General features: G+C 56.2%; 1 protein-coding gene across 2 annotated transcripts; it reads left to right on the top strand.

Annotated features, from left to right (window-relative positions):
* The first annotated feature begins 1,287 nt into the window (after positions 1-1,287).
* Positions 1,288-25,609, top strand: ELAC2 (elaC ribonuclease Z 2). 2 transcript variants are annotated; one of them, XM_057716037.1, is made up of 24 exons: positions 1,290-1,703; positions 2,244-2,294; positions 3,043-3,113; positions 3,880-3,944; positions 4,860-4,917; positions 5,671-5,739; positions 7,133-7,270; positions 8,403-8,461; positions 16,996-17,054; positions 17,138-17,210; positions 17,718-17,830; positions 17,962-18,057; positions 18,817-18,955; positions 19,052-19,137; positions 20,110-20,225; positions 20,982-21,078; positions 22,158-22,296; positions 22,478-22,516; positions 22,622-22,731; positions 23,026-23,125; positions 23,228-23,348; positions 23,455-23,533; positions 23,968-24,112; positions 24,380-25,609. In XM_057716037.1, the coding sequence occupies exons 1-24, from the start codon at positions 1,471-1,473 to the stop codon at positions 24,596-24,598; spliced, it is 2,475 nt and encodes an 824-aa protein (XP_057572020.1). In that variant the 5' UTR covers positions 1,290-1,470; the 3' UTR covers positions 24,599-25,609. The 2 variants fall into 2 exon arrangements, with proteins under 2 accessions (XP_057572019.1, XP_057572020.1); XM_057716036.1 differs by having other exon boundaries at positions 1,288-1,703; positions 18,817-19,137.
* The last annotated feature ends 18 nt before the right edge of the window (positions 25,610-25,627 follow it).

Here is a 25,627-nt window from a genome sequence, read left to right on the forward strand (position 1 = left end):
CAGAAAAATCTACAAGCAATAAATGCTGGAGAAGGTGTGGTGAAAAGAGACCCCTCTCGCACTGTTGGTGGGAATGTAAATTGATACAGCCACTATAGAGAACAATACAGAGGTTCCTTAAAAAACTAAAAATACAGTTACCATGTGACCCAGCAATCCCACTCCTGGGCATATACCCACAGAACACCATAATTCAAAAAGACACATGCACCCCAATGTTCATTGCAGCACTGTTTACAATAGCCAGGACATGGAAGCAACCTAAATGCCCATCAACAGATGAATGGATAAAGATGTGGTGTATATATATACAATGGAATATTAGCCATAAAAAGGAACAAAATTGGGACATTTGTAGAGACGTGGATGGACCTAGAGACTGTCATAGAGTGAAGTGAGTCAGGAAGAGAAAAAATATCGTATATGAACCCATATGTGTGGAATATAGAAAAACGATACAGATGAACTGGTTTGCAAGGCAGAAAGAGACACCAATGTAGAGAACAAACCTATGGACAGCAGTGGGGGAGGGTGAGGAATGAATGGGGAGACTGGGACATATATACACTCACAGGTATAAAACAGATAAGGAATGAGAACACGCTGTATAGCACAGGGAACTCCACTCTGCTGTACAGTAGAAACTAACACAACACTGTATAACAAGCATACCCCAATTAAAAAAAAATTAAAGGACGACGTTCAGCTTATAAATCATTAAAATAATTTTGATAACAAAAAACACTATTCGGGGATTTAATTCTAAAAAACGTTATGAAGTAACTGCTGTGACTATCCTCACTCAACAGATAAGGAAACAGGCTCAGAGTGGTCACCATCCCTCGACTGATAACAGCCCCAGGACGCTCTTGTTCCGGAGCTTGTTCTCTCAGCCCCTGTCCTCGCCTTTCTTTCCATCAGCCAGTGAAAACATCCGAAACGTGTATTCACACGGATTACGATGGAAATAAAATGAGCAGAACGCCCACGGCAAAGCTCTGAATAGCTTCTCTCCTCCCAGGTAATCCTAGCAACCTCCACCAAGGGGTGCCCTGTCCAAGGGGACAGCTTGGAACCGGTGGGGACGACTCTGCAACTGCCGCCCCGCCCTCCGCTCCAAGGACCCGCTTGCTGGCCGGCACGGCCTTTCCCGGGCCTGCGCTCCCGGAAGTCCCGCCCCAGCGAGGGATGACTTCCGGAAAGCATTGCCAAGAGAAAGCCGGAAAGAGATCAGCTGCGGGGGCCGTCCAGGGCGCTCTAGCATCGCTCCTCTCTATGGCCACCTCCAATGGGCACTTCCGGAGCGGCGAGACGCCTCCCCATTGGGCTCGCGGCCCTGCGTGGGTGGGCGGCTCGGCCGGCGGCGCGCTGATTGGCTGGGACTCCGCGCGGACCGGGAGGGGCCGGCGGCGCGAGGGGGCTCGCGGACCCAGGCTGCCGGGCGCACCGCGGTCCGGGAAGCAGCGGCGCATGTGGGCGCTGCGCTCGCTGCGGGGGCTGCTCGGCGCGGCCGGGCGCGCCATGTCGCAGGGCGCAGCCCGCCGGCCGCGGCCGCCGAAGGACCCGCTGCGGCACCTGCGCGCGCGGGAGAAGCGCGGCCCGTCGTGGGGGCCCGGGGGCCCGAACACCGTGTACCTGCAGGTGGTGGCGGCCGGCGGCCGGGATGCAGGCGCCGCGCTCTACGTCTTCTCCGAGTTCAACCGGTCGGTCCCCCGCGCCGGGGTCCCCTGGCCGAGCCCCGGCCCGCCGGCCTCGGTGCCGAGCGCCCGCAGCATCGCGGTCCCTCCCCGGGGCTTGGTACCCACCCCCGCTCCTTCACAGTGTGGAGGCGAGAGCCTGCCTCCCTCACCTCCCCGCCCGCGTGGCTCTGGGGGGCCCCGCCGACCTTTCGACTTGGGTACAAGCGTTGCCTTACCAAGCCCCGGCCCCGGCCCCCCCCCCCCCCCCCCGCCCCGGGATTCAGCCGAGGACCGGGGCCGCCTCGTCGGTGTGTGGGGTGGGCAGGTGTGCGGAGGGAGGTGATGGGGAGAGGACCCCATCTCGCCCCAGCACGAGCCCACCCAGCGCCAGCCCCCTTTCCGCCTTTCCCGAGGAGGGTTCAAAACCCAGCGTGCCGAGGGCACACACGCGGTTGGTAGCACAGCGTGGGTTTTTAGTTAGTTTCCCAGCACAGCATCTAAACGATGGCCGAGGTTTCACAGAACCGAATCTTGTGACTCTCTGGTGGAATGTTCGTCCTCTAGGTATCTCTTCAACTGCGGGGAAGGCGTCCAGCGACTCATGCAGGAGCACAAGTGAGCCACCCGTTTCCCTGCGGGGTGGCGTGGGGTGTGGATGACGGTGCGGCTTTTGAGGCGGGAGTGTTGTTGCTGAGGAAAACCTGGCCTCCGATCTCGGATGCCAAATAGAAATACGCAGACAGAGCTTTGGAGGAGGAGAAAGGAGCAGCTTTATTACTTTGCCAGGCAGAGGGGGAACACGGTGGCTAGTGCCTCAGGAACTGGGCCCCCCGCCCCGGGGAATAGGGAGAGGTCTTATAGGCGGGGCTCGCGGTCAGGGGTGAGGATCTAGGCAGGAAGGGTCCTGCCTTCTTCTGATGGGCGGGTGGTGAGCTAAGTAGGAGTCAGCATCACCAACCTTCAGGTCCAGCTGGTCTGGGGTCTACATGCCTGTGGGTTAATCGTTAATCATTCACTTCTCGCACCTGGAGGGGGTTTCAAGTTCTGCAAAATGGCTCAAAGATCTTGTTGTGTGTCTTGTTGCTGGGGAAACAGGACCTGCCCCGAGGCTGCTCTTGCCCTTTCTCCCAGGTGCATCCCCTCCCTTCACTAATTAACAATTGCTTGACTCTGCCCACTGGAACTCAGGGAAGGTCATGGAGGCTGAATGAAGGCTGTTTTCCTATCATCAAAGAACTAGGGGACACAGAAAGGCTCTGTGCCCAGGAGCCCCACAGGGCCCTGCGCAGTATCATTTTTACCGCAGGAGGAAGGGTCCCTGGTCAGTCTGTTTTGTGCTGCTCCAACGTTTTCTCTTTCTTAGGCTGAAGGTGTCTCGTTTGGACAACATATTCCTGACCCGAATGCACTGGTCTAACGTTGGTGGGCTGTGTGGTGAGTATATTTTTTCCCAGGTCAGAGGCTGGGGGGAGGTCTCTGGGATTTTAACCTGCCTTGCCCTTTTTTTTTTTTTGCCGACTTGGGAATCTGGGGGAGCTGGAATTCCTTTTACACCAGCCCCATCAGCTGCAGCAGGGAGAATCAAAAGCTGACTCAGAGGAGTAGCTTTTAACGAGGACGCTGCCTTCAGGTGTTAATTGCCCACCTCGTTTACTGAGTTGCTGGACCGGAGGTGCGGGACAGACGGGAGAGTGTGGTGATGGTGATTACAGGAACTATATCAGTGTTTACCACGAGACCATCAGCTACACACCGATACCCGGTATCCAGATTACCCCCTTGTTTATGTCTGTCAACTAGAAAGGTGGAGATTGTTCTGCCGTCAAATTCTGTAAGGTTTGTGGAGTGGGCAGGAGGGAGTGAAGGCTGAGCCAGTCTCATTCCCAGAGCTGAGACTCAGGCGAGGCGAGGAGGCACCCAGGGTGCAGAATCTGTGGCCTGCCTTGGACTCGTGTAACTTTGCACCCAAGGTGCCTCACCCTGGTGTCAAGTCCTACGCATTCTAGAGGCATCTGCGTGGTGTTTGGTGTCCTCCGTAAGCCTGGCCAGCGTGCCTGCTGCTCTGCACGTGTTCCCTGTTAACTAGAAGTCGGAATGAGAGCAAGGAGAAAAACAGCGAGTTAAGCAAGGAGTGCCCCTCCCGGCAGCCGCTGTGGGTCAGGGTGATGAGAGATCTGATGTTATCATTTGTCCTTTTTAGGAATGATTCTTACTTTAAAGGAAACGGGGGTTCCCAAGTGTGTGCTTTCTGGACCTCCACAGCTGGTGAGTCTCTCCCGACTCAGCTGTCAGAGCTGCGCGCTCCGTTTCCGTGTGAGAAGGGTTTCCAGTTTCACACATCAGCCCTCTGCCCCCCCAGACAATTGATAGTGGCGTACACACATCCCCTTTCAAGGGAAAGACACCTGAGTCCAAAACCTCACTGGCTGCATGACCCCGATCCAATTCCCGTCCCTCTCGGAGCCTCGGTGTCCGCATCTGTGAGGTGGTTTGCGGCTGTCGAGCGTTAAACGAGGTCGCACGTGCGAAGCCCTCAGTCACTTCGGTAGATGTTTCGCCCCTTCCAGGCCAGCTTACGACACTGGTGAGAGGCCGCGTACACGTTGTTAGCGTGAGGGCTCGCTTCCCAGGTGCTCGTCGCCCAGCCCTGCCTGTAAAGTCTGCCTCCAGAATGATGCTTCCCACGTCCCCTCTGCCCCGGTCACCAGGCGGGACTGCAGGGCCGGCTCCTAGCTCCGCACGGAAACCCCTTCCCGTCTCGGGCCTCTGTCCACGCGCCAGGTCCCCCCTCGCCCCGCCTGTGTCCTTCTGAACCCCAGGGCTCAGCTCAGAGGGTGTTTACTCACGAACCTCGCTGACCCCCCAGAGGGGCTGGATTCCACCCGCCGTGGTGGCCACGTGTGCAGGGCACTCAGCACCGCCGCTGCCGGCTGCCGTTCGCGTGGTGTCTGTCTCCTCCCCTGGATTCTAAGTTCTGTGAGGGCGGGGACCCCGTCTTCTCACTGCTGACCCCTTGGCATCTAACACATGCCGGACACTCAGTAAATACTTCTATGAAGGAAGGTTCACGACACTCTCTGACCTGTTTTATGGCGGTACCTTTGAGCCTCTCACATACTTGAACCTGTGCTGTGTCCTCCATCTGTGCGGTCGTAACTGCTCCCTTTTTTTCTTTCTTAGGAAAAGTACCTGGAAGCTATCAAGATATTTTCTGGTCCATTGAAAGGCATAGACCTGGGTATGTCCTCGAGTGTGACTCACCGTCTGCCATTTTCTTTCTCATATGTCCCCGTTTCTCAAATCAGAATCCGTAAAACCTGACAATTAAACCTTAAAGATCCATTGCTTCATCCACGTGAGATGAATTTTTAAAATACTGCCTGTTGTGCTTTCTGTGCCCTCGCCTCACTCCCCCAGACGCGGGCAGGGAGGGCAGGCGTGGGATAAAAGCTGCGGTGTGCCCCGTGCCTGGCGCCCTGCAGGCGGTTGGCACCTGCGAGTGAGTGGCCTTGGGTTCCCTGCGGGGAGTGGGGCTGTGAGCACCTCTGGCTGTGCGGGGAGGCGTGTGGCCGCCTGATTGGAGGAGGTCTGGCCAGGGTGCCGGCGTGGCCCCGTGCATCTCCAGCTCGTTCTTCTGTAGAAACACTAGGATTCTATTTCAAAAAGATGTCCCAGCTCTCAGAGTTGAGAGGATCGGTTATGGCCTCGCAGTGCTGCCTGTTTGCATGTGTCTGGGTTTCGTGTTTGTTTTAGCGGGTCATCACCCGTGATCACTGACTTCAGTATTAGTGGCTGGTGAAAATATGTTTTTTGCTGCTTTCCTTAACATTTTCACTTAGAAATTCTGGTTTCATTTACTCAGAAATTCTGGGTTTAGTGCAGATTGCTGCCAGAAGTCCACAGCCGTTCAGTTGCTGGTGGGCGGTGATCTGGAGCTGATGTTCACGCCTGTGTTTGCCCTGTAGTCACTTTCCTGTGTCTTTCCCCGTAGCCGTGCGGCCCCACTCTGCACCAGAGTACAAGGACGAGACCATGACGGTCTTCCAGATCCCCATCCACAGTGAGTAGGAAGCCACGTTTTTGTGAGTTCCCTGGCGGCCAAGTGGTTAGGACTCAGCGATTTCACCGCCGGGGCCACAGGTTCAATCCCTGGTCAGGGAACTAAGATCCCGCAAGCTGCGCAGCTTGGAGGAAAAAAGCCACATTTTTTAGGAGCAGGAGGAGGTAGGTTCTAGGCGAGGAGGGCAGCTGGCAGTAGAAACTGCCTGATCCCTGGGCTGCATACCTGGCTTTGTGTTCTGAGCATGACTAGGAAATTGAGCCGAGGAGTTAAACCTTGGTTCCTGCCCTTAAGGACAGACACTCGTGTGTAGTGAGAGTGACTGCACTTCGGGGTGTGGGGTAGTCAGGCTGTGTCCGCAGAGGTGCAGAGCAGCCTGTTTACTGCCCGGGGTCATTTGCCACAGGTCTGAGCTCCCTCCTGCGGCGCGAGCACGTGGAGAGCTTGGCGCAGCTGAGCCTTGTTTGTAAACACGAACGGCAGCCGGTGGGAGTGTGGCTGGGGTCAGAAGGGCTCGAGAACCTTCTCCGGGCCCCGGGGCCTAATGGTGTGGGCTTGGCGTGGAGACACGCAGTCTGCACGTGTCCCTGTTGCCCTTGGGTCTGGCGAACGCTCCGTGTCCGGTTCTCCCTACCGAGTGGGACGCAGGGCCGGCGCGACGTTTCCTCCGCCGTTAACGAGTCTGACACCTGCCAGGTGCGGATGCGCCCCCAGCGCGGGGGGAGGAGCCGGGACAGGGAGGCAGGGGTGCGGCCGGGGCGGGGCCCGGGCCCAGATCCACGTGGCCGGCGGGCCCGCTCTCGTCACGCATCCTCCCCGCCCCCCAGCCTGGTGCGCCCCTGCCCCGCTCCTCTCTCCGGCGCGCGGCTGCTCACCCTTAGCCACGTGTGTGTGATCAGTGCGGAGCCCGCACGCAGGACAGGGAAGCTCGCAGGGGCCGGCAGGGGGACTCCTGAGCCCAGCCGCTGTGCGCCCGCCTCTTAGGGCAGGGAATTTTCTTTTTTTTTTTGGCTTTCTCAATCCTAGCTCCCCCACTAGGAATCGAACCCAGGTCCCCTGCAGTGGACGCTTGGAGTCCTAACCACTGGACCACCAGGGAAGCGTCCGCTGCCCACCGCCACCCCCGGCTTTTTTTTTTTTTTCTTTGACCTTGAGACTGACCTGACTGCCCAAGTATGCTGCTCCTTGTGGAGACGGGGAGCCTGGGGCCCAGGTCTGTGCGGAGAGTGATGGCAGCGGGTAAACCAGCTTCCCACTCAGCACAGGCTCCAGTCCCCCTGCAGTCGGGCTGGGAGCTGGGCGGAAACAGGATGAGGAGGACGGGCGTGCGGCCCACAGCCGGGCGGGAGGCGGCCCGCCGGGCGTGTCATTGGCTCGTTTCCCTCCCGACCAGGTGAGCAGACGTGTGGGCAGCGGCAGCCGCCGCAGAGTCCGGAGAGGCTGAGTCCGGAGAGGCTGAGTCCGGAGAGGCTGAGTCCAGGGCAGCCTGCAGACGCGGCACCGGTGGAAGCGGTCCAGCGCCGGGCGGACGGTAATGGTGTCCGGTCGGGGCGGGGCCTGTCTTAATCCGCTGCCTCCTTCTGCTCTACGTTCGAATCTGTGTGTGTACAGAACAGACCCCTTTTCTTGTCACATCAGGGCATCTGTGGGGCAGGTGAGAGGTTGTAACGGTGGCCACACGGAACTGTGAGGGCCAGTCCACAGCCCTCGGGGGGCCCCAAGCTTTGGGTTCACTTTACCCAGAGGAAGAGCCGGGCCTGGCAAACGACTGATTCACAGGCTTTTGTGTTCCTCTTTTTTTTTGGTACAAAATTAGTGTTTATTTCATTTTACAGTACAGGTCATTAAGTCTTCACAATTCATTACACAGTCTTTGGATTTCTCTTGAATTCCCTTTTCATGTGTAGCACATCATCCCCAAATCAAAATCACTTCTTTGCATGTGCACCCATGTATGTGCAGGACCCCACACAGAGGTGTTCCAACACAGTGCCAGCGGCAACAGTATTGCAAGTTAGTTAACTTTTCCTGAGTGCAGAAGCTAACAGCTAAGCAGGCAAGACAGTCGTATCAGCGAGTGGGTTTGCACCTTTTCTCCTAGAATCACAGCCCACTGGGAAACTGGATTAAAACTCCAAGAGGAGAGGAATTGGGCTGCTTGAGGACACTGTTGTCCAGGGATGGGCCAGGTTGATAAGTTCCTGTCTCTGCCCCGAGGCCGTGTCTGTCTGAGGGCGAGAAGGGGCCGGCCCTCTGAGCCGTGCTTTCTGGGTGTCTCGGTGAGGGCTGACAGCCACGTTGTTTATGCGGACCTTGTAGCTTTTGCATTATTTCCCATATTCTTACACTTGTTTGTAAAGCACGTTATAGCTTATTTTTCCCACTCATCTCCACTTCCAGGTAAAATGTGCCGTTTTTTACACATCTCACTTGCCATTCTCTGGTTGGCATTTTGCATTTTCATTTACTCTGATTTTAACACAAATAGGAAGAAGAAAACTTCTGCTTGAGAAAAGATACCCGTGTTTCTTCCACCTCTGTATCTGAACAGTTCCGTCCATTTAAGTTTGTGTGAAGTCGGACTCGGTATCAGACAATCACTGAGCTGTGACAGCTGGAAACACTGCCATTGACCTTGTGTGGTCGGATTTGTTTCTCCTCAGGTGTCGGCCAGAAAACGCCTAGCAGGGACCCCTCCTTGGTCGTAGCTTTTGTCTGTAAGGTAAGCACCTTGCCGGCGGCTCTACGCGAACACGTGTCTGGTGACCTGAGGTTTTCCGGTAAATTGAAGGTGGCAGCTCCTACCAAGTCACCCGTGTTCAGAGGAGATAGATGCCCTGGTTCCCAGTAAACCACTCACGCTTGTGTGCACTTTCACGTTCTCTTCCAGCCAGGGTCGGTTTAGAGACACGTTTCATATTTGGCTGTGAGCTTCCCTCTTGAACTTCAGAAATAGTTGATAAGTTTCTGAAGTTAAAGACTATTTTTTTTAGGAATTTTTTTTTTTTAATTTGAAGTATAGTTGATCTACAATGTTGTGTTAATTACTGCTGTACAGCAAAGCGACTCAGTTATACACATACACACATTCTTTTTCATATTCTTTCCCATTATGGTGTATCACAGGGTATTGAATATAGTTCCCTGTGCTACACAGTAGGACCTTGTTTATCCATCCTGTGTGTAATAGTTTGCATCTGCTAATCCCAGACTCCCAATTCCTTCCTGCACCCCCTCCTCCCCCGACTTGGCAACCACTGGTCTGTTCTCTGTGTCTCTGAGTCTGTTTCTGTTTCGTAGATGTGTTCACTTGTATCACATTTTAGGTTCCACATATAAGTGTTACCACATGGTGTTTGTCTTTCTCTGTCTGACTTTTTACTTAGTGTGATAATCTCTAGGTCCATCCATGTTGCTGCAAATGGCATTATTTCATTCTTTTTTAGGGCTGAGTAATATTCCGTTGTATATATGTACCACATCTTCATCTGTTCATCTGTTGATGGACATTTAGGTTGTTTCCATGTCTTGGCTGTTGTGAATAGTGCTGTTGTGAACATAGGGGTGCACGGATCTTCTTGAATTATAGTTCAGATATATGCCCAGGAGTGGGAATGCTGGATTGTATGGTAATTCTATTTTTAGTTTTCTGAGGAACCTCCATACTGTTTTCCATAGTGGCTGCACCAACTTACATTCCCACCAACAGTGTGGGAGGGTGTCCTTTTCTCCACACCCTCTCCAGCATTTATTTGTAGACTTTTTAATGATGGCCATTCTAACTGGTGTGAGGTGGTTCCTCATTGTAGTTTTGATTTGCATTTCTCTAATAATTAGCAGTGTTGAGCATCTTTTCATGTGCCTGTTGGCCATCCATCTGTCGTCTTTGGGAAAATATCTGTTTAGGTCCTCCGCCCATTTCTGGATTGGCTTGTTTGGCTTTTTGTTGTTGAGTTGTATGAGCTGTTTGTATGTTTGGAAATTAGCTCCTGTCGGTTGCATGGTTTGCAGGTATTTTCTCCCATTCTATAGGTTGTCTTTTCATTTTGTTGTTGATTTCCTTTGCTGTGCAAAAGCTTCTAAGCTTGATTAGGTCCCATGTGTTTATTTTTGTTTTTATTTCTATTGCCTTGAGACACTCACCTAAGAAAACATTGGTATGGTTTATGTAGGAGTGTTTTGCCTATGCTCTCGTCTAGGAGTTTTATGGTGTCATGTCTTACGTTTCAGTCTTTAAGCCATTTGAGTTTATTTTTGTGTGTAGTGTGAGGGGGTATTCTAACTTCATTGACTTACATGCAGCTCTCCAGATTTCCCAACACCACTTGCTGAAAAGACTGTGTTTTTCCCAATGTATATTCTTGTCTCCTTTGTTGAAGATTAATTGGCCATAGGTGTGGGTTTATTTCCGGGCTCTCTGTTCTGTTCCATTGATCCCTATGTCTGTTTTTGTGCCAGTATCATGTTGTTTTGATTGCTGTACCTTTGTAGTATTGTCTGAAGTCTGGGAGGGTTATGCCTCCAGCTTTATTGTTGTTCTTCAAGATTGCTTTGCAATTCTGGGTCTTTTGTGGTTCCATATGAACTTTAGGATTGTTCTAGTCCTGTGAAAAATGTCATGGGTAATTTGATAGGGATTACGTTTAATCTGTAGACTGCTTTGGGAAGTATGGCCATTTTAACAATATTCTTCCAATCCAAGGGCATGGGATATCTTTCCATTCCTTTGAATCATCTTCAGCTTCTTTTATTAATGTTTTATAGTTCTCAGCATATGTCTTTCATCTCCTTGGTGAGGTTTATTCATAAGTATTTTAACTTTTGGATGAGATTTTAAAAGGTATTTTTTTTTTACATTCCTTTTCTGATATGTCATTGTTGATGTAAAGAAACGCAACTGATTTCTGTATGTTAATCTTGTATTCTGCCACCTGGGTGAATTCGTTTATCGGCACTGGTAGTTTTTGTGTGGCGTCTTTAGGGTTTTCTATATATAGTATCATATCATCTGCAGATAATGAAAATTTTACCTCTTCTCTTCCAATCGGGATACCTTTAGTTTCTTTCTCTTGTCTGATTGCTGTGGCGAGCTCTTCCAGTGCTATGTTGGATAGAAGACGTGAGAGTGGGCATCCTTGTTCCAGATTTTAGCAGGGAGGCTTTCGGCTTTTCCCATTGAGTATTATGTTGGCTGTGGGTTTGTCATAAATAACTTTTATTATCTTGAGACACGTTCCCTCTATAACTACTTTGGTAAGAGTTTTTCTCAAGAATGGATGTTGAATTTTGTCAAATGCTTTTTCTGCATCTGTTGAGATGATGGTGTGGTTTTTGTCTTTTGTTGAAATGGTGTATCACGTGGATTTATGTGTTGAACCATCCTTGGGAACTTGGGATGAATCCCACTTGGTTGTGGTGTGTGATCTTTTTTGTGTGTTGTTGGATTCAGTTTGCTAATATTCTGTTGAGAATTTTTGAATCTGTGTTCATCAAAGATACCGGCCTATAATTTTCTTTTTAGTCGTTGTCTTTGTCTGGTTTTGGTATCAGGGTGATTATGGCTTCATAGAATATCTTTGGGGGCGTTCCCTTCTCTGCAGTTTTTTGGAAGAGTTTGAGAAGGATCAAGAGACTACTTTTCACAAAAAGCTTTGTTTCCCTTGAAATGAATCAAGCCTATACTGAGACTCCTTCAACTCCGTTTAAATTTCTATCCTTTTACTGTGGTCATTAAGCTGCTCACATTGGACTGATTTTTTTTAATCTTTTTTTTTATTGGACTATAGTTGCTTTACAATTTTGTGTTAGTTTATTCTGTACAGCAAAGTGAATCAGCTATACATACACACATATCCCTTCTTTTTGGATTTCCTTCTCATTTAGGTCACCACAGCATTGAGTAGAGTTCCCTGTGCTATAGAGTAGGTTCCCATTACTTACCTATTTTATACACAGTATCAATACTGTATGTATGTCAATCCCAACCTCCCAATTCATCCCACCCACCCCCTCCTTTACCCCTTGGTATCCATGCCTTTGTTCTCTACATCTGTGTCTCTATTTCTGCTTTGTGAATAAGATTGTCTACCAATTTTTTTTCAGATTCCACATATATGCTTTAATATGTGATATTTGTTTTATTCTCTCTCCATTCATTCTGTATAACAGTCTCTGCAGACATCCATGTCTCTACCGATGACCCAATTTCCTTCCTTTTTACGGCTGAGCAATATTCCATTGAATACACGTGCCCCCTCTTCCTCATCCACTCCTCTGCTGACGGGCGTTTAGGCTGCTTCCCCGTGCTGGCTGCTGTGGACAGCGCTGCCGGGAACACGGGGGTGCAGGTGTCTCTTTGGATTATGGTTTTATGTGGCTTATGGCACATTCTTGGTCTGTATGCCCAGTAGTGGGAACTCTGGGTCCTGTTTAGTTCTGTTGTTAGTTTTTTAAGGAACCTCCACATTGCTCTCCATAGTGGCCGTTACCAGGTTGCATGACAGCCAGCAGTGTAGGAGGGTTTACTGTTCTCCACACCCTCTGCAGGGTTACTGTTGATCGAATTCTTGACAGTGGCCCCCCCGACAGGTGTGAGGCGACACCTGCCTGTAGATTTGATTGGCACGTCTCTACTAGTCTGCGATGTGAAGCATCTTTTTGTGTGGTTTTTTGTAAACGGGGAGTCAAAGGTGCCTCTTGAGATTGGCTTCTTGAACGTCCGCCCTCTTTTGAATTCCTTTCTCGACACCCGACCCCAGGACGTGTCTTGAGGGCAGATGTGTTGTCTTCACAGCCCCGCAGGTTTGTGAGTATTCAGTGCCCATCACACCGGAGTCACAGGTGTTACGGGAAATGGCCCCAGGCGGCATCATTTCCATTCTTTTTGTTGGTGGCTTTTTTTTCTTTTCTTTTAATTTAATTTTTATTGTATGTTGGAGTAGGCTGCTTTCCATGTTTGTGTTTGTTTCCGGCATACGGGAACTGGATTCCATTAGACACAGACAGACATGTATTCTTTTTTGGGTTCTTTTCCCAGAGACGTTCCCATTGAGTTCGGTAGAGCTCCCTGTGCTGTTCAGCAGGGCCTCTTTGATTATCTTGGGGCCTGCTTTAGTGTGTGTGTGCGCATCCCCACCTCCTAACTCACCACACCCCCCTTTCCTTTTGGATCACACGTGTGCTTTCTCCGTCTGTGAGTCTGTTTCTCTTTTGTCAATGAGTTGCATTGTATGAATGTATAGATGCCCCCATAAGTGATGGCTTATGATGTTTGTCTCTCTCTGCCTTACTTCGCTGAGTAGAATCAGCTCTCGGCCCTCCCTGTTGCTGCAGATGGCATTAGTTGGTTCTTTTTTCTTTTGTGGCCGAGTGGTCTTCCATTGTATATGTGTATCACGTGTGCTTCACTCACCTGTCTCTGGACATTTCGGGTGATTCTAGGTCTCGGCTGTTGTAAGTAGTGCGGCCCTGAAAATAGGGGTGCACGTGTCCTTTCCAATTAGGATGTTCTCCGGATCTGAGTCCAGGAGTGGGACTACCAGCTCATACGGTAACCCCATCTCTATTTTTTTAAGGAACCTCCATGGTGTTCTCCGTAGTGGCTGCAGCAGTTTACCTCCCCACCAGCAGGGCAGGAGGGCTCCCCTTGCCGCCCGCCCTCTCCAGCCTTCATTCCTTGTAGATTTTCTTTTTTGATGATGGCCACTCTGACCCTTGGGAGGTGACACCTCCTTGTAACTTTGATTTGCATTTCTTGAATACTGACTGATGTTGAGTATCTTACCTTGTACTTTTTTTTTTTTTTAAATAAGTACAGTGTGTATATAATTGAGCTCTTGAAATTGGCTTCTTGAACGTGGGCGCCCTGTTTTGAATTCTCTGCCAGGATTGACCCCAGGGTATGTCTTGAGGGCAGATGTCATTTACAGCCCCAGGGGCCTTGTGAAGATGAAGGGCCACTGAGCACCAGTTTTCAAGTTGTAGTTATGAGAAACGGCCACCAGGCGGCGGCATTTCCTCATGCCGGATGCTGGTTACCCCGGCAACCAGAGCCCGAGGGCAAGTCCTGTTCCCGCGTGGTCAGAGCAGAAGGGGCCCGAAGGGACACCCAGGGCTTGCGTCTCCTGGCTTCTTCCCCCTCACACTCTCCCGCCCACCCCACACTCACCCCCACCCAGTCCCAACTCCTGCAACAGGCCTCCGCCGAGGGAGCTGCCATTGTGGGGGGGCCCTCAGGAAGGAGGCTGCAGCAGAAACCCCACCGGCAGGAGGCGCGGGGTCGGGGGGCTTTTCCCAGCCCTTGCAGCCCAGAGGCTCCACCGTCTTCCGGGGGCACCTGGCTTGGTTCCGCGCAAGAGGGCCTGGCTGGATCTGCACGTGGTGGGTCCCTGCAGAGGGCAGCATGCACTCCAGGTTCAGGGGAGGGGGGCCCCCTTGGCTGGCATATGCTCCCCAGCTCCCTCATCCCACGGCAGGCCAGCCTGGGACCCAGGCCTGCTCGGGCTCCAGGGACATGACACCAGCCCGGGTCACCAGGCCTCAGGGGAATGGATTTGGCTTTTTTTTATTGGCCGAGTACTATCCCACTGTCTGCGGACCCCCTGCTGCTGTATGCATCCACCTGTCCTTACACGCTGAGGTCGCACCCAGGTCTTCCCTCTTGTACACAGTGCTGCCGTGATCGCTGGGGTGTCTTTGAAATTGTTGGTTTTCTGGGGGTCTCTGCCCAGGAGTGGGATCGCTGGGTCCCACGGGACTTCTGTGTTTCGTGTTTGAAGGAACCTCCATACTGTTCCCGTAGTGGATGCAGCGGTTTCCATTCCCACCCACTGTGTAGGGGTCCCCGTTTCACCACACCCCCTCCAGCCTGTGTTGCTTGTGGACATTTTGACAGTGGCCCTCCTGACCGGCGTGAGGCGATGCCTCGCTGTGGTTTCCATTGGCATGTCTCTCATCAGTCGTGAAGCTGAGCATCTGTCCCGGGCTGGATGGCATCTGTGTGTCTCCTGTGGAGAGAGGTCTATCGAGACCCTCGGCCCATTTTCTGTTGAGTTGTTTGCACTTTTGCTATCGAACTGCAGGAGCTGTTGGTTCTAGAGGTGACTTCCTTGTGGGCCTGTTTGTTTGCAGGTATTTCTCCCCACTCTGAGGCTGGTGGTCTTGTTGCGTGTCGGGTTTTCCTTTGCTGTGCCAAGGCTTCTAAGGTGCATGGGTCCCCTTGGTCTTGTCATTTCTTTTTCATTCTTCACAGCGGTGGCTCCGATAGGCACTTGCTGTGATGTGTATCAAAGCGTGTCCTGCCCATATGTCCCTCAGGAGTTCAGGGTGTCCGTCCCTACGTTGAGCTCTTTCATCGATTCGGAGTTTATTTCTGCGAATAATTCTGGTGCTTGAGAGTGTCCTGACTTCATTCTCGTTTTCATGGTTTAAGGAGCCTCCACACCGTTCTCCACGGTGGCTGTTACCCGTCTACATGCCCACCCCCGGTGTAGGGGGCTGCCTTTTCTCCACACCCTCTCCAGCCTTTCTGGCTTGGTCGCCTTTTTCACAGTGGCCCTCCTGGCCCTGTGAGGTGATCCCTCCTTGTAGGTTTGATCGGCATTTGTCTGGTACTTCAGGATGCCGATACGTGGGGTTTTTGTAAACGGGGAGGAGGAGGTGCCTCTGGAGATTGGTTTCTAGAAGGTCCGCCCTCTTTTGAACACGTCTTGAGGGCAGGGGTGTTGTCTTCACAGCCCCGCAGGCCCGTGACTATTCAGTGCCCATCACGGCGGGCTCACAGGTGTTGTTTCGGGAAACGGCCCCAGGCGGCAGCACTTCCTCCTGCCCCACACTCTTTTGGTTGCTTTTTTCTTTTTCTTTTCTTTAAATTTAATTCTGTGTGCCTGAATTTCTAGGCAGCAGCGTCATGTTTTAGAGCGGTTACACAGTGATCTCGCGAGTGGCGCTGCACTGAGGCTTCCTGAACAGGTGGTGTCGAGCAGAGGGTGCGCTGCGTGCTCGGGGTGCTGTCTGGGGGCCGCTGTCCTGGGAGCCCCGCCAAGCCTCTCTCCTCCCTCGTGTTGCTGCTGCTGCGCGCTGCTCTCACGGGTCGTCTGCAGCCCCTTTGCTCTTCTGACAGTTTGCTGCCTGTAGGCGGAGGGTTCAGAAGGCGGTAAAGCAAAGCCAGTTCAAGCTCTGGGAGGTGGGAGAGAACAGGCTCCGGGGCGTGAGGGTCTGAGAAGCTCTCGTCTGATAGGAGCCTGGGCTTTGGACAGCCGTCTGCTGCCGTGGGCCCTGTTCTCAGATGGGAACAGCTGTCTGCATGGGTTGAGCTCAGCTTGTAGTGGAAGCACGGGTTTTGCCTGCCTGAGGCCGGACCTCCCTGTTCAACACTAGAAATGTTCCATCCAGTTTCACCTGGGCCTGTGGGCACCATGGCGCTTGTTAACCTCGTCACCTGAAGGTGTCCTCCAAGTTCTGTCATCTCTGTCCTACATGCACACGTTGAGCTGCCTTCATTCCTGCAGGTTCCAAGGTAGAAACTCCTAGAATCCTAATAAGGCTTTTGGATCCAAACTGGAGACGTGTCCCTAAGAGTAGCTCCCTAACTCAGGAAGCTAAAAGCAAAGGCAGGTAGTTTACAAAGACCTACAGGAAGAAATTGAAATGCAAATGTAAGTCAACCCTGAAAGACTTAACATTTATGCCATTTCTAACGTTTTCCTGTTATTAGGTGTGAAATGTGGATCTCTAAAACGTCAGGACATGAGTTTTTAAGTACAGATTGATTATGAGGTTTTGTGCTGGGATTTTTTTCTCATTCAACATAGTACAAGAACACTAGGAATTTTTTATTGTAACTTTTCTCTGCTATAAAAGCAACAGCACAGTTTTGCCAAATACATGAAAAGTAGAGGAGAAAAACCATCCACAGTCTGTTACCCTGTCCCTGTCCCTGGAATGCCGTGTCACACGGTGGGTACGTGGTCGTGTCTGTGTAACGTGTTCTGGTAACGCTCCTTTGGCCGTTACTTGACCAGCACAGGATGCTAAAGCAACAGCCTTTTCTCCTCCAGGTACTTGCAGGACATGTCTTATTCGACATGGAAATGGACTCGTTTTATTACGTGTGCATGGAGTGAGTGGTGGGAAGTAAAGCACCTCAGGTTTAAACCCTTCAGCTTTTAGTGCTGAACTAAGTGACTTCAAAACGCATCATGAGAACCAAGCTGCTTCATCGGTCTCTGGAATTACACGGAGTTCTCTTCCTTACAGCTCCACGTGAAGAAGGGGAACTTCTTGGTACTCAAAGCGAAGGAGCTGGGCCTCCCAGTGTGAGTGGCGGGACGGCCGGGGCCCCCCGGGCGCACGGTACTCCCCCAGCCCCGCCTCACCCAGGCCGCGCCTCTCGTTTCAGCGGAACAGCCGCCATTGCTCCCATCATCGCCGCCGTCAAGGACGGGAAAAGCATCACTTTCGAAGGAAGAGAGGTGAGGTGCCCCGTTGCCGCCGTCTCAGCAGTGACAGGCAGGGCCCGGATGCCGCCTGTGAGGGGAGAGGACGGCCTGGGCTTCGTCACTCGGCTAAGCAGTCAGATGGGGTCTGCCATCTAGGCTCGTCCTGTGCATCAGCGCGGGCGTTCCTGGAGGTTGTCTCTAGGATGGGGGTGCTCCTAATAGGACGGATGCTCTCCCTCGTACTTGAGCTCGGGGCGGACCCTGTAAGGGTGGAATGCGGGTGCGTGGCCCCAGGGAATTATGTAAGGACGTTGGGAGCACACGACCTGAGAGAACCGTGCGCGCCCCCCGGGCTGCCCACTCCAGGTGTGAGGTGCCCTCTGCCCGCCGGTGGCCGCCGGGCTGGCGTCAGCAGAGCGGGCGGGAAGGGCGCAGGTGGTGATCTCATGTCCATCGGCGCTGCTCTGGGGGTGATGCGGTGTTAGCAGGCGACTTGAGCGCCTGTCCTGGGAGCACACCTTGACCTCAGTGACTTCACAGATTCTGCCTGAAGAGATCTGCACCCCCCCGGACCCCGGGATGGCTTTCGTCGTGGTGGAATGTCCAGACGAAGGATTCATTCAGCCCCTCTGTGAGAACGCCGCCTTCCGGAGGTACGGAGGGGTGTCCGGGCGGAGAGGGGAGAGCCGACACGGCTCGGGACAGCCAGCTCGGCCCTGGATCCGTGTGTCCCGACTTTGATCACTTGACCCAGCGGAGCCCCCCTGTGCTTCCTTCCTCCCAGTTTCCAAGAAAAGGCCGAAGCCCCTGTGGCCCTGGTGGTCCACGTGGCCCCGGAGCACGTGCTCCTGGACGGCAGGTACCAGCAGTGGATGGAGAGGTAGGAGCCCCGCGCGCGCCAGCCGCGTTTCCACCTGCTCCCCGCCTGATCACTCCCTGGGGTTCCCACCCTCCCTGGATTCCAGGGGCGTCCACGCTGGGAAGACCGTGCCTGCAAGGGGCGCCGTGGGTGCGCGTGTCTGCACGTGTCCGCCTGCCTGGGGCTGGTTTCCTCCCCGTCTGCGCCCTCCCTGCCCTGAGCACGGGACACATCCCGTCTCTGCTGCTGATCCCCTGCGTGTTTCCTAAAGAAGGGACTTGGGAGGACAGAGTCGCAGCTTCTGTTTCGTGTAAGCACGCTTCCCTTTCCCTGATCCTGCCGACACCCACATGCAGTGACCGGCAGGGTGGGGCCCAGGCTCTGGGCAGAAGCGCTTGCTGGGGTTGGACTGGGCGTGTGGTGACGCCGCCCTCCTCCTGGGCGCCCTGGTCCTCTGCTCCTCGGGGTCTGGGGGCTGACGTCCAGCACTGTTTTCTTCTCCCCGCCGCCGTGCTCCCTTATGCTCTCAGGCCCCCAGCCCTGTCTCTGGATGCCCCGGTGTTCCTTCCCACATGGCCAGAGGCCCTGACTTTGCAGAGATGCTGGGCTCTGAGAGCAGGAGCGGGGCTGTGTCTGGCCTCTTAGGGTGACCGCTGTGGATGGGTCACTCACACTCGAACACTCGGCCGTACATGACCTCCCTGTCCCCAGTGCCGCCCGTGGGCCAGAGTGTTCCTAGAAGGCCACCGTGACAGCTGTCCGTCCGTCCGTCCGTCTTAGGTTTGGGCCCGACACCCAGCACCTGGTCCTGAACGAGAATTGCGAGTCGGTCCACAACCTCCGCAGCCACAAGACTCAGACGCAGCTGGGCCTCATCCACCCCGGCATCTTCCCCCCGCTCGCCAGCCTCCGCCCACAGGTAGTGGTGCAGCCCAGTCCCTGGTGGCCCTCCCCCCCCCCCCCCCCCCCCGCTGTCCCCCACAGACTGTGCTCCGTCTCTCTCTGCCTCTTGCAGGATGGAGGCGCCACCTCCCACGTGCCCATCGTCCGTGGCCAGTGTCTCCTCAAGTACCAGCTCCGGCCCCGGCGAGAGTGGCAGAGGTCGGTGTGGTCCCGGGTGGGGGCGGGGTCAGGCTGTCTCTGGGAAGGGCCGGGTGCTCAGTGTCTCAGGCTCTGCGGCCGCGAGGCCTCTGCATCAGAGCAGGAAAGCCAGTCACCTGTGCTCCCGTCCCCCTGAAATAACAACTGAACGTTTTGTGTTTTCCTAACTTTGAATATGTGGGATGTTAAAATACAGGTGTACACCGTGGGTTTAGGGCCCTACGCGATGCCGGTCTCTTCCCGAATCACGGTAGCGTCTTGGTAACGAGGCTGTCACCATATCCAGATACAGTGCTTGTTCATCAGAGGCATTTCCAGGCTTCTGTGCTAATGAAACAAGTGCTTTATGTAAAAGTCCTTGGGGAGAGCCCTGTCTCAGAGGGTGGGGGTGTTCCTGGATCGGGGGGGGGGGGGCACTGCCTGGGCACCTGGTGAACGGAAGGTGCCATCCAGAAAGACGCTGCCGGCTGACACTCCAGCCAGGCACGTGAGAGGTGCTTACTGCCCTGCGTCTTTAGTTTATGAAATCTGAGTCTCCCGTGGTGTGAAGTGTCCTGGCAGGCCACGCTGCTGTGTCAGGGCAGCCCACCTTCTGGACCACTGCTGGACAGTGAAGAGTTGGGGCACGTTCAGAGCCCCCCGCCCCGGCCCCCAGGGCATGCCCGATGCTAGTGGGTCTAGTGAGTAGAGGTTGGGGAGGCTGCGCAGGGCACGCCCACCATCCCTGCCCCGGATGTCAGCAGGGTTGGGGGTGTCCCGCCAGGCTTTGAGCGGAGAGCTTCTGAGGAGCCGCAGCTGTGAGACCCACCGAGCTGGGGAAGGGTCTACCCGGCGGGAGGGCGGAGCTGCCCCAGGCACTTAGGTTTGAAAGCACTTTCTGCAGAGGGTCCCCAGGGATTGGTCCTGGACGTCAGGGTGTTCGCTCAGGGCCACACGCCCCCTCTGGTCCCCTGAGACGCCGCCTTCTTGCAGGGATGCCATCGTGACCTGTGACCCTGAGGAATTTATTGCAGAGGCCCTGGAGCTCCCCCATTTCCAGGAGAGCGTGCAGGAGTACAGGAGGACGGCACAGGGCGGCCCTGCCCCGGGTGAGCTAGACCGGGTGCCCTCCTGCAGCTGCTCGCACAGCACCGACCAGAGGGGCAGCGTGGCGCCACGCAGCCCCCGCGTTTAAGCCAGTGCTGCCCTGGCCTCTGTTTAAAACCACCAGTGCCAGCCCCACCCCGACCCGTCAGGTCGGAGGTCAGGCGACGGCGCCCAGGCGCCCAGGCTGTCCTGACGAGGCCACGCCGAGCGGCGGTGGTGGCGGCTCTGGGGCTCTCCCCGCCCCGACGGGAGGAGCTGATCGGGGAACCCTGTGAGCTCTTGCCTGTAGCCGCTTCTCCCAGGGCGGTTGCAACTCGCGGATGCGGGCGAGAAGCAAGGCTGGCGCGGGTGCGGGAGGACGACCTCCCGGGCGCACGTGCCGCGGGCTGAGAGCGGGCTTCTGGCTGGCACGTCATGCGAGGCCCGTGTAGGTCGCGCTGGCGGACGTGCCCCCGGGGCTGGAGGCCGTGCAGGGCCCTGCCTCGTCCTTGCGGGGGCCGGCCCTCCGAGCGCCCCCAGCGCGGCAGCACCTGGGCCGGGTGGGCCCCGGCCGGGAGGTGGACGCTGCTTCGCAGCACGCAAGGTGCCCCGTGTTCCCTGAGGCTCAGAGCGGCCCCGGGGAGGAAGGGCTGTGGACCCTGTGCCCTCCCCGGGCAGCCCCCCGCCAGGCCCGTGTGTCAGGAGGTCAGACCCGGCCCTCCCGGGACGTGGGGCTCCCCTCCGGCGCAAAGCGGTGACCTCGGACGTGTGTCGTACAGACGCAAGCAGCCGGTACCCGGAGGTGGTCTTCCTCGGGACGGGGTCCGCTATCCCCATGAAGCTCCGGAACGTCAGTGCCGCGCTGCTCAACGTCAGGTGCGAGCCCGGGCGCGCAGGGCTTCCCCCAGGCTGGCTGGCAGGGGGCCCCGGGGGGGGCTTTTATGGCCTCGGTGACTTGCACGTGCCTCCTGTGAACGCGCCCTGGGCCGGGACTGGCGTCTGCCTTTCCGTCCCATGCCCCTCCCTGGTGCCGCTGGGCGGCCGAGTGGCTCCGGGCCTCCGCGTGTGTTTTGTGTGCAGCCCTCGGTAGGATGCTTTCAGTGGCACCTCCGGGGTTTCCCTGGTAGTATCCGCAGGGACAGCGCCCAGGGCCGCCGTGAACTGGAGCTCGTGCCTGGGCGTCTGCAGGAAGCCAGGCTCGTTTTTAAGTTGTGCTTTGTCACCTGGCACTCGTGGCGGAGGGCAGACAACAGAATAGCGTGTTAAATGTACACGGCGGTTGTGAGATGCGCCCTGACGTAGAAGCGCACAGATCTGGGTGTGTTTCTCTGGTGACAGAGAAGCTTCTATAAAGCAGCCCTGGCTTTTTGCTGAGGATGCTGGTGCAGCCATTGTCCCCGGGCCACGTCCCCACCCGAGGTCCCCAAAGGAACATCTCAGAGGCGCCTCTCTGGAAGCAGGGGCAGCCCTCCCCATGTCAGGGCTGCTCCTGGAGGAGGAATTCGAAGGTGTGAAGGAGACCGGCTTTCTGTCCTGGGAGCAGAGCTTCTGAGATGGGCTGTAAGGGTGGACACGTCCACTTGGGCCCGGATGCACGTCTACAGTGTCTGGTCACCCAGAGCATTCAGGGCTCTTAGGAGTGAGCACGGCGCCCTGGAGCCGCTGCGGCTGCGGCCACGTTCCTTCCAGCTCAGTCGGGTCTCCTAAGGACTGGGCGTCCTCACTCTTGCCTGCCGCAGACACCCTCTCAGGTGTCCGGCATCTGTGCAGCCCCAGGTTTGCTCTGTGCACATCACCGAGCATCGGGACAGTGTCGTGTGTCACCAGGATGGATGTGCGAGACCACCTTCACCTTGACCGTAGCTCCTCTGGGAGGAGCTGAGCGGTCCTGGGAGACGGGCACCCGGGTGCGCCCTGCTCTCCTCCCCGAATAAACCCGTCGCCTCCTCCCACAGCTCCGACACGTCCCTGCTGCTGGACTGCGGGGAGGGCACCTTCGGGCAGCTGTGCCGCCACTACGGGGACGATGTGGACCGGGTCCTGGGCACCCTGGCCGCCGTGTTCGTGTCCCACTTGCACGCGGACCACCACACGGTGAGCGGACCACTTCCTTTTCCTCCTCCGGCCTCGCACTCCCACCGGGCCCTGGGCGCGTGCGAAAGCCCGGTGGCACGTGTAGCCCGTGGCCGCAGGTGGTCCCCTCGCCACGCGGCTGACGGAGGGCAGGGGACCCTGGGGTTTGGACGTGGCTGATCTGTCCCCTTCTCTTTCCCAGGGCTTGTTGAACATCTTGCTGCAGAGAGCGCGCGCTCTGGTGAGTCGGCGCGCGCACGCACACCTACGCACGCCTCCTGCCGCCCCGGCCCGTTCTCCCTGACACGTCCGCCGTGTGCTCGGCGCTCTCCTCTCCCCCCTCCAGGCGTCGCTGGGGAAGCCGTGCCACCCCCTGCTCGTGGTGGCCCCCACCCAGCTCCGGGCCTGGCTGCAGCAGTACCACACCCAGTGCCAGGCGCTGCTGCACCACGTCAGGTGAGCGGGCGCGGCGGCGTAGATCGCGGGCGGAGGCCGGAGGCGGGGGGCCCCACCTGCACGCGTTCCTTGGCTGTGACGCGTTTGTCCTCGGCCGACGTCACTTCTGTCCCCTTTGCTAGATCTTTGCGAGCACTTCTCCGAGAAACAGTTCCCGGGCTGAGCGCCCTCGCTCCCGGTCTTAGGGATGGAATTACATTGTGTTTGTTTATAAGTGACTTTGGGGACCTTTCCAGTCAGCGACTTGCACTTTCAGTTAAACGTTTGTTTTGTAAATGATTTATCTTCTCACAGTATCATTCCTGCTAAATGCCTTCAGAAGGGAGCTGAGGTCTCCAGCCCCGAAGTGGGAAGGCTGATTAGTTTGCTGCTGGAAACCTGTGGCTTGGAGGAGGTAGGCAAGGGCCCGGGCGTGGGAGGGCAGCTGGGGGACAGGAGCGTGTGCCGCGGGGGCGAGGCGGTAGCCTGGCCGCGAGCCCATCACCTGCTCCCGCAGTTTCAGACCTGCCTGGTCCGGCACTGCAAGCACGCCTTCGGCTGTGCGCTGGTCCACACGTCCGGCTGGAAAGTGGTCTATTCGGGGGACACCATGCCCTGCGAGGCTCTGGTCCAGATGGGTGAGTAGGGGCAGTCACCTCTGGTCCCCCCGACGACCTCTGGTGGCCATCCCAGGTCCGGGGGGCGCGTGCTGTGGCGACCCCAGGCCGAGTGCTGCTTCTCTAGGGAAGGATGCCACTCTCCTGATCCACGAGGCCACTTTGGAGGATGGTCTGGAAGAGGAAGCCTTGGAGAAGACACACAGGTAGCGGAGCCCCTGCGCCCACGTCCCCCGGGCCCTCCCGCTCCCCCCGGGTGGTGCTGGGCCAGCCTGCTTCCCGCCAAGGGCCCTGGGGGCCCCTGACCCCGGGCAGTTGTCTCCTGCGCCTCCACCTTTACTTCTGCAGAGCCGAGTAGGCAAGGTTGGGGGGGAGGCGCGGCTCAGGAAAGAACTGGAAATGCGTGGAAAAGCTGAAGCCGGGGAGGGGGCAGATCTAGGGCTGTTTAAGGGGGCGCTGTGTTGCCCCAAGTAGGAAGCCCCTGCTTTCCTCAGAGGCCCTCGCTGGCGGGAGGTCTGACAGCACAGAGCCCGCGCTGCTTGGGGGAGGTGGGAAGACGGGCTCTGGGAGGGCTTGTGGCCCTGGACCTGGGCGGGGTCTGCGCGGCTCCGCCTTCAGCCTCGCGCACCTGTCGCCGCAGCACCACCTCCCAGGCCATCGGCGTAGGGATGCGGATGAACGCGCACTTCGTGATGCTGAACCACTTCAGCCAGCGCTACGCCAAGGTCCCGCTCTTCAGCCCCGACTTCAACGAGAAAGTCGGCATCGCCTTCGACCACATGAAGGTGCGTGGCCTTCCTGGGCGGGCGGGGCCAGGCAGAGACGCCCCCCTCCCCGTGCGATGGCCGGCCTCTGGCCACGAGGCACTGAGAGCCTTTCGGAGGCCCAGTCGGTCCCCACAGTGACATCACGTGAGCCTCCGCACAGGCCTGGGAGGCGGTGTTCTCCCTGCGAGCGCTCAGGCGGGGCCTGTCTGGCTGCGTCTGCCGAGGAGGGTGTGGCCGGTGCCCGGGAGCCGGGGCGGCCTCACCCTGGCCTCGTCCTTGTTGCAGGTCAGCCTGGGGGACCTCCCGACGGTGCCCAAGCTCATGGCGCCGCTGAAGGCCCTGTTCGCCGGGGACCTGGAGGAGATGGAGGAGCGGCGGGAGCGGCGGGAGCTGCGGCAGGTGCGGGCGGCCCTGCTCGCCGGGGAGGAGGCCGAGCCCCTGCGGAAACGGGCCCCCGCCGAGCAGCCCCCGAGCCCGCAGAGCAAGAAGGTCAGGGCTCAGTAGCTGCGCGGTGCCCGGGGGCACGCGGGGGCTGCAGAGCGGCTGCCGGCGGCGCTCCACCTTGCTGCGGCCACGCCGCCCCCTCTGTGCCCAGGCAGCCGGGTCCCGGGAGCGCTGGGCTGTGGACGGGGGCCAAGCTCCAGGCACGGCGAAGGGCGCGTTCCGAACCCCGGTGCTTCGTCCCGGTGCCGTCTCCGCGCTGCCGGGTACCCAGGAGGAGCTTGATCGCAGCGGGGACCTGTGGAGCCCGTCCCCGGGAGCCCCCACCCCTCCGCGTCCTGGTTTGTGGCAGACGTCAAGCCGTGCACACTGAGCCGTGGCAGCTGGGCCGGCCTGTGCAGCGGCTCCGGGGAAGGCGGAGGCAGGCCGCTGGCTCTTGCCCCGTAATGAAAGCGAGAGTCACCGTCCTACAGGGCTGAGAAACACCGCGTGGGGCCGCTCCGGTGCCCTCTGTTTGGGGATGAGCACGGCTGAGGTTAGTGTTTGAAAAGTGCGCGAGTTTCACAGAAGCCTCTCGGATTGGCACACGCTTCCCTCGCAGAACAGAGCAGCAGCTGAGAGACCGAGGACTCGCCGTGCCCTCAGGGTCCTCCCTGTGGCAGTGCCCTGCGTCAACTCCCGTGTCCCCACGAGCTTGTTATTAAAACAAGAAGACAGGCCACGCTCAGGGATAATAAATCTATTTTAATAACATTACTTTTGACAACTATTTGTACATGTATTTAAAGGTAACTTTCAACCCCCGGGCTCCGGTACAAATTGGGTACTGAGCTGCCCTGCCAGGATGCGAGCAAAGCCGTTAACGTCAAAAGTTTGCAAATCCCGCCCGTCGGAGGGCTATTTTACACTTTGTTGGGAAAAATAACTAAAGCATTTAAATTTCTCATTGTACACCTGTACACGGGTTTAGATTGAATGGCTCAAATTAAACAAATATAGATTTCATATATACAAATATTATATCCTGTATAGGTATGTCTATTTTAAAAGGATAAAACTGTAAGGTTGGGCTTTGCATGCATGACCCGGATC

Source organism: Hippopotamus amphibius, chromosome 17 (assembly GCF_030028045.1).
Source record: "Hippopotamus amphibius kiboko isolate mHipAmp2 chromosome 17, mHipAmp2.hap2, whole genome shotgun sequence".
In the NCBI taxonomy this organism is placed as follows: Eukaryota; Metazoa; Chordata; class Mammalia; order Artiodactyla; family Hippopotamidae; genus Hippopotamus; species Hippopotamus amphibius.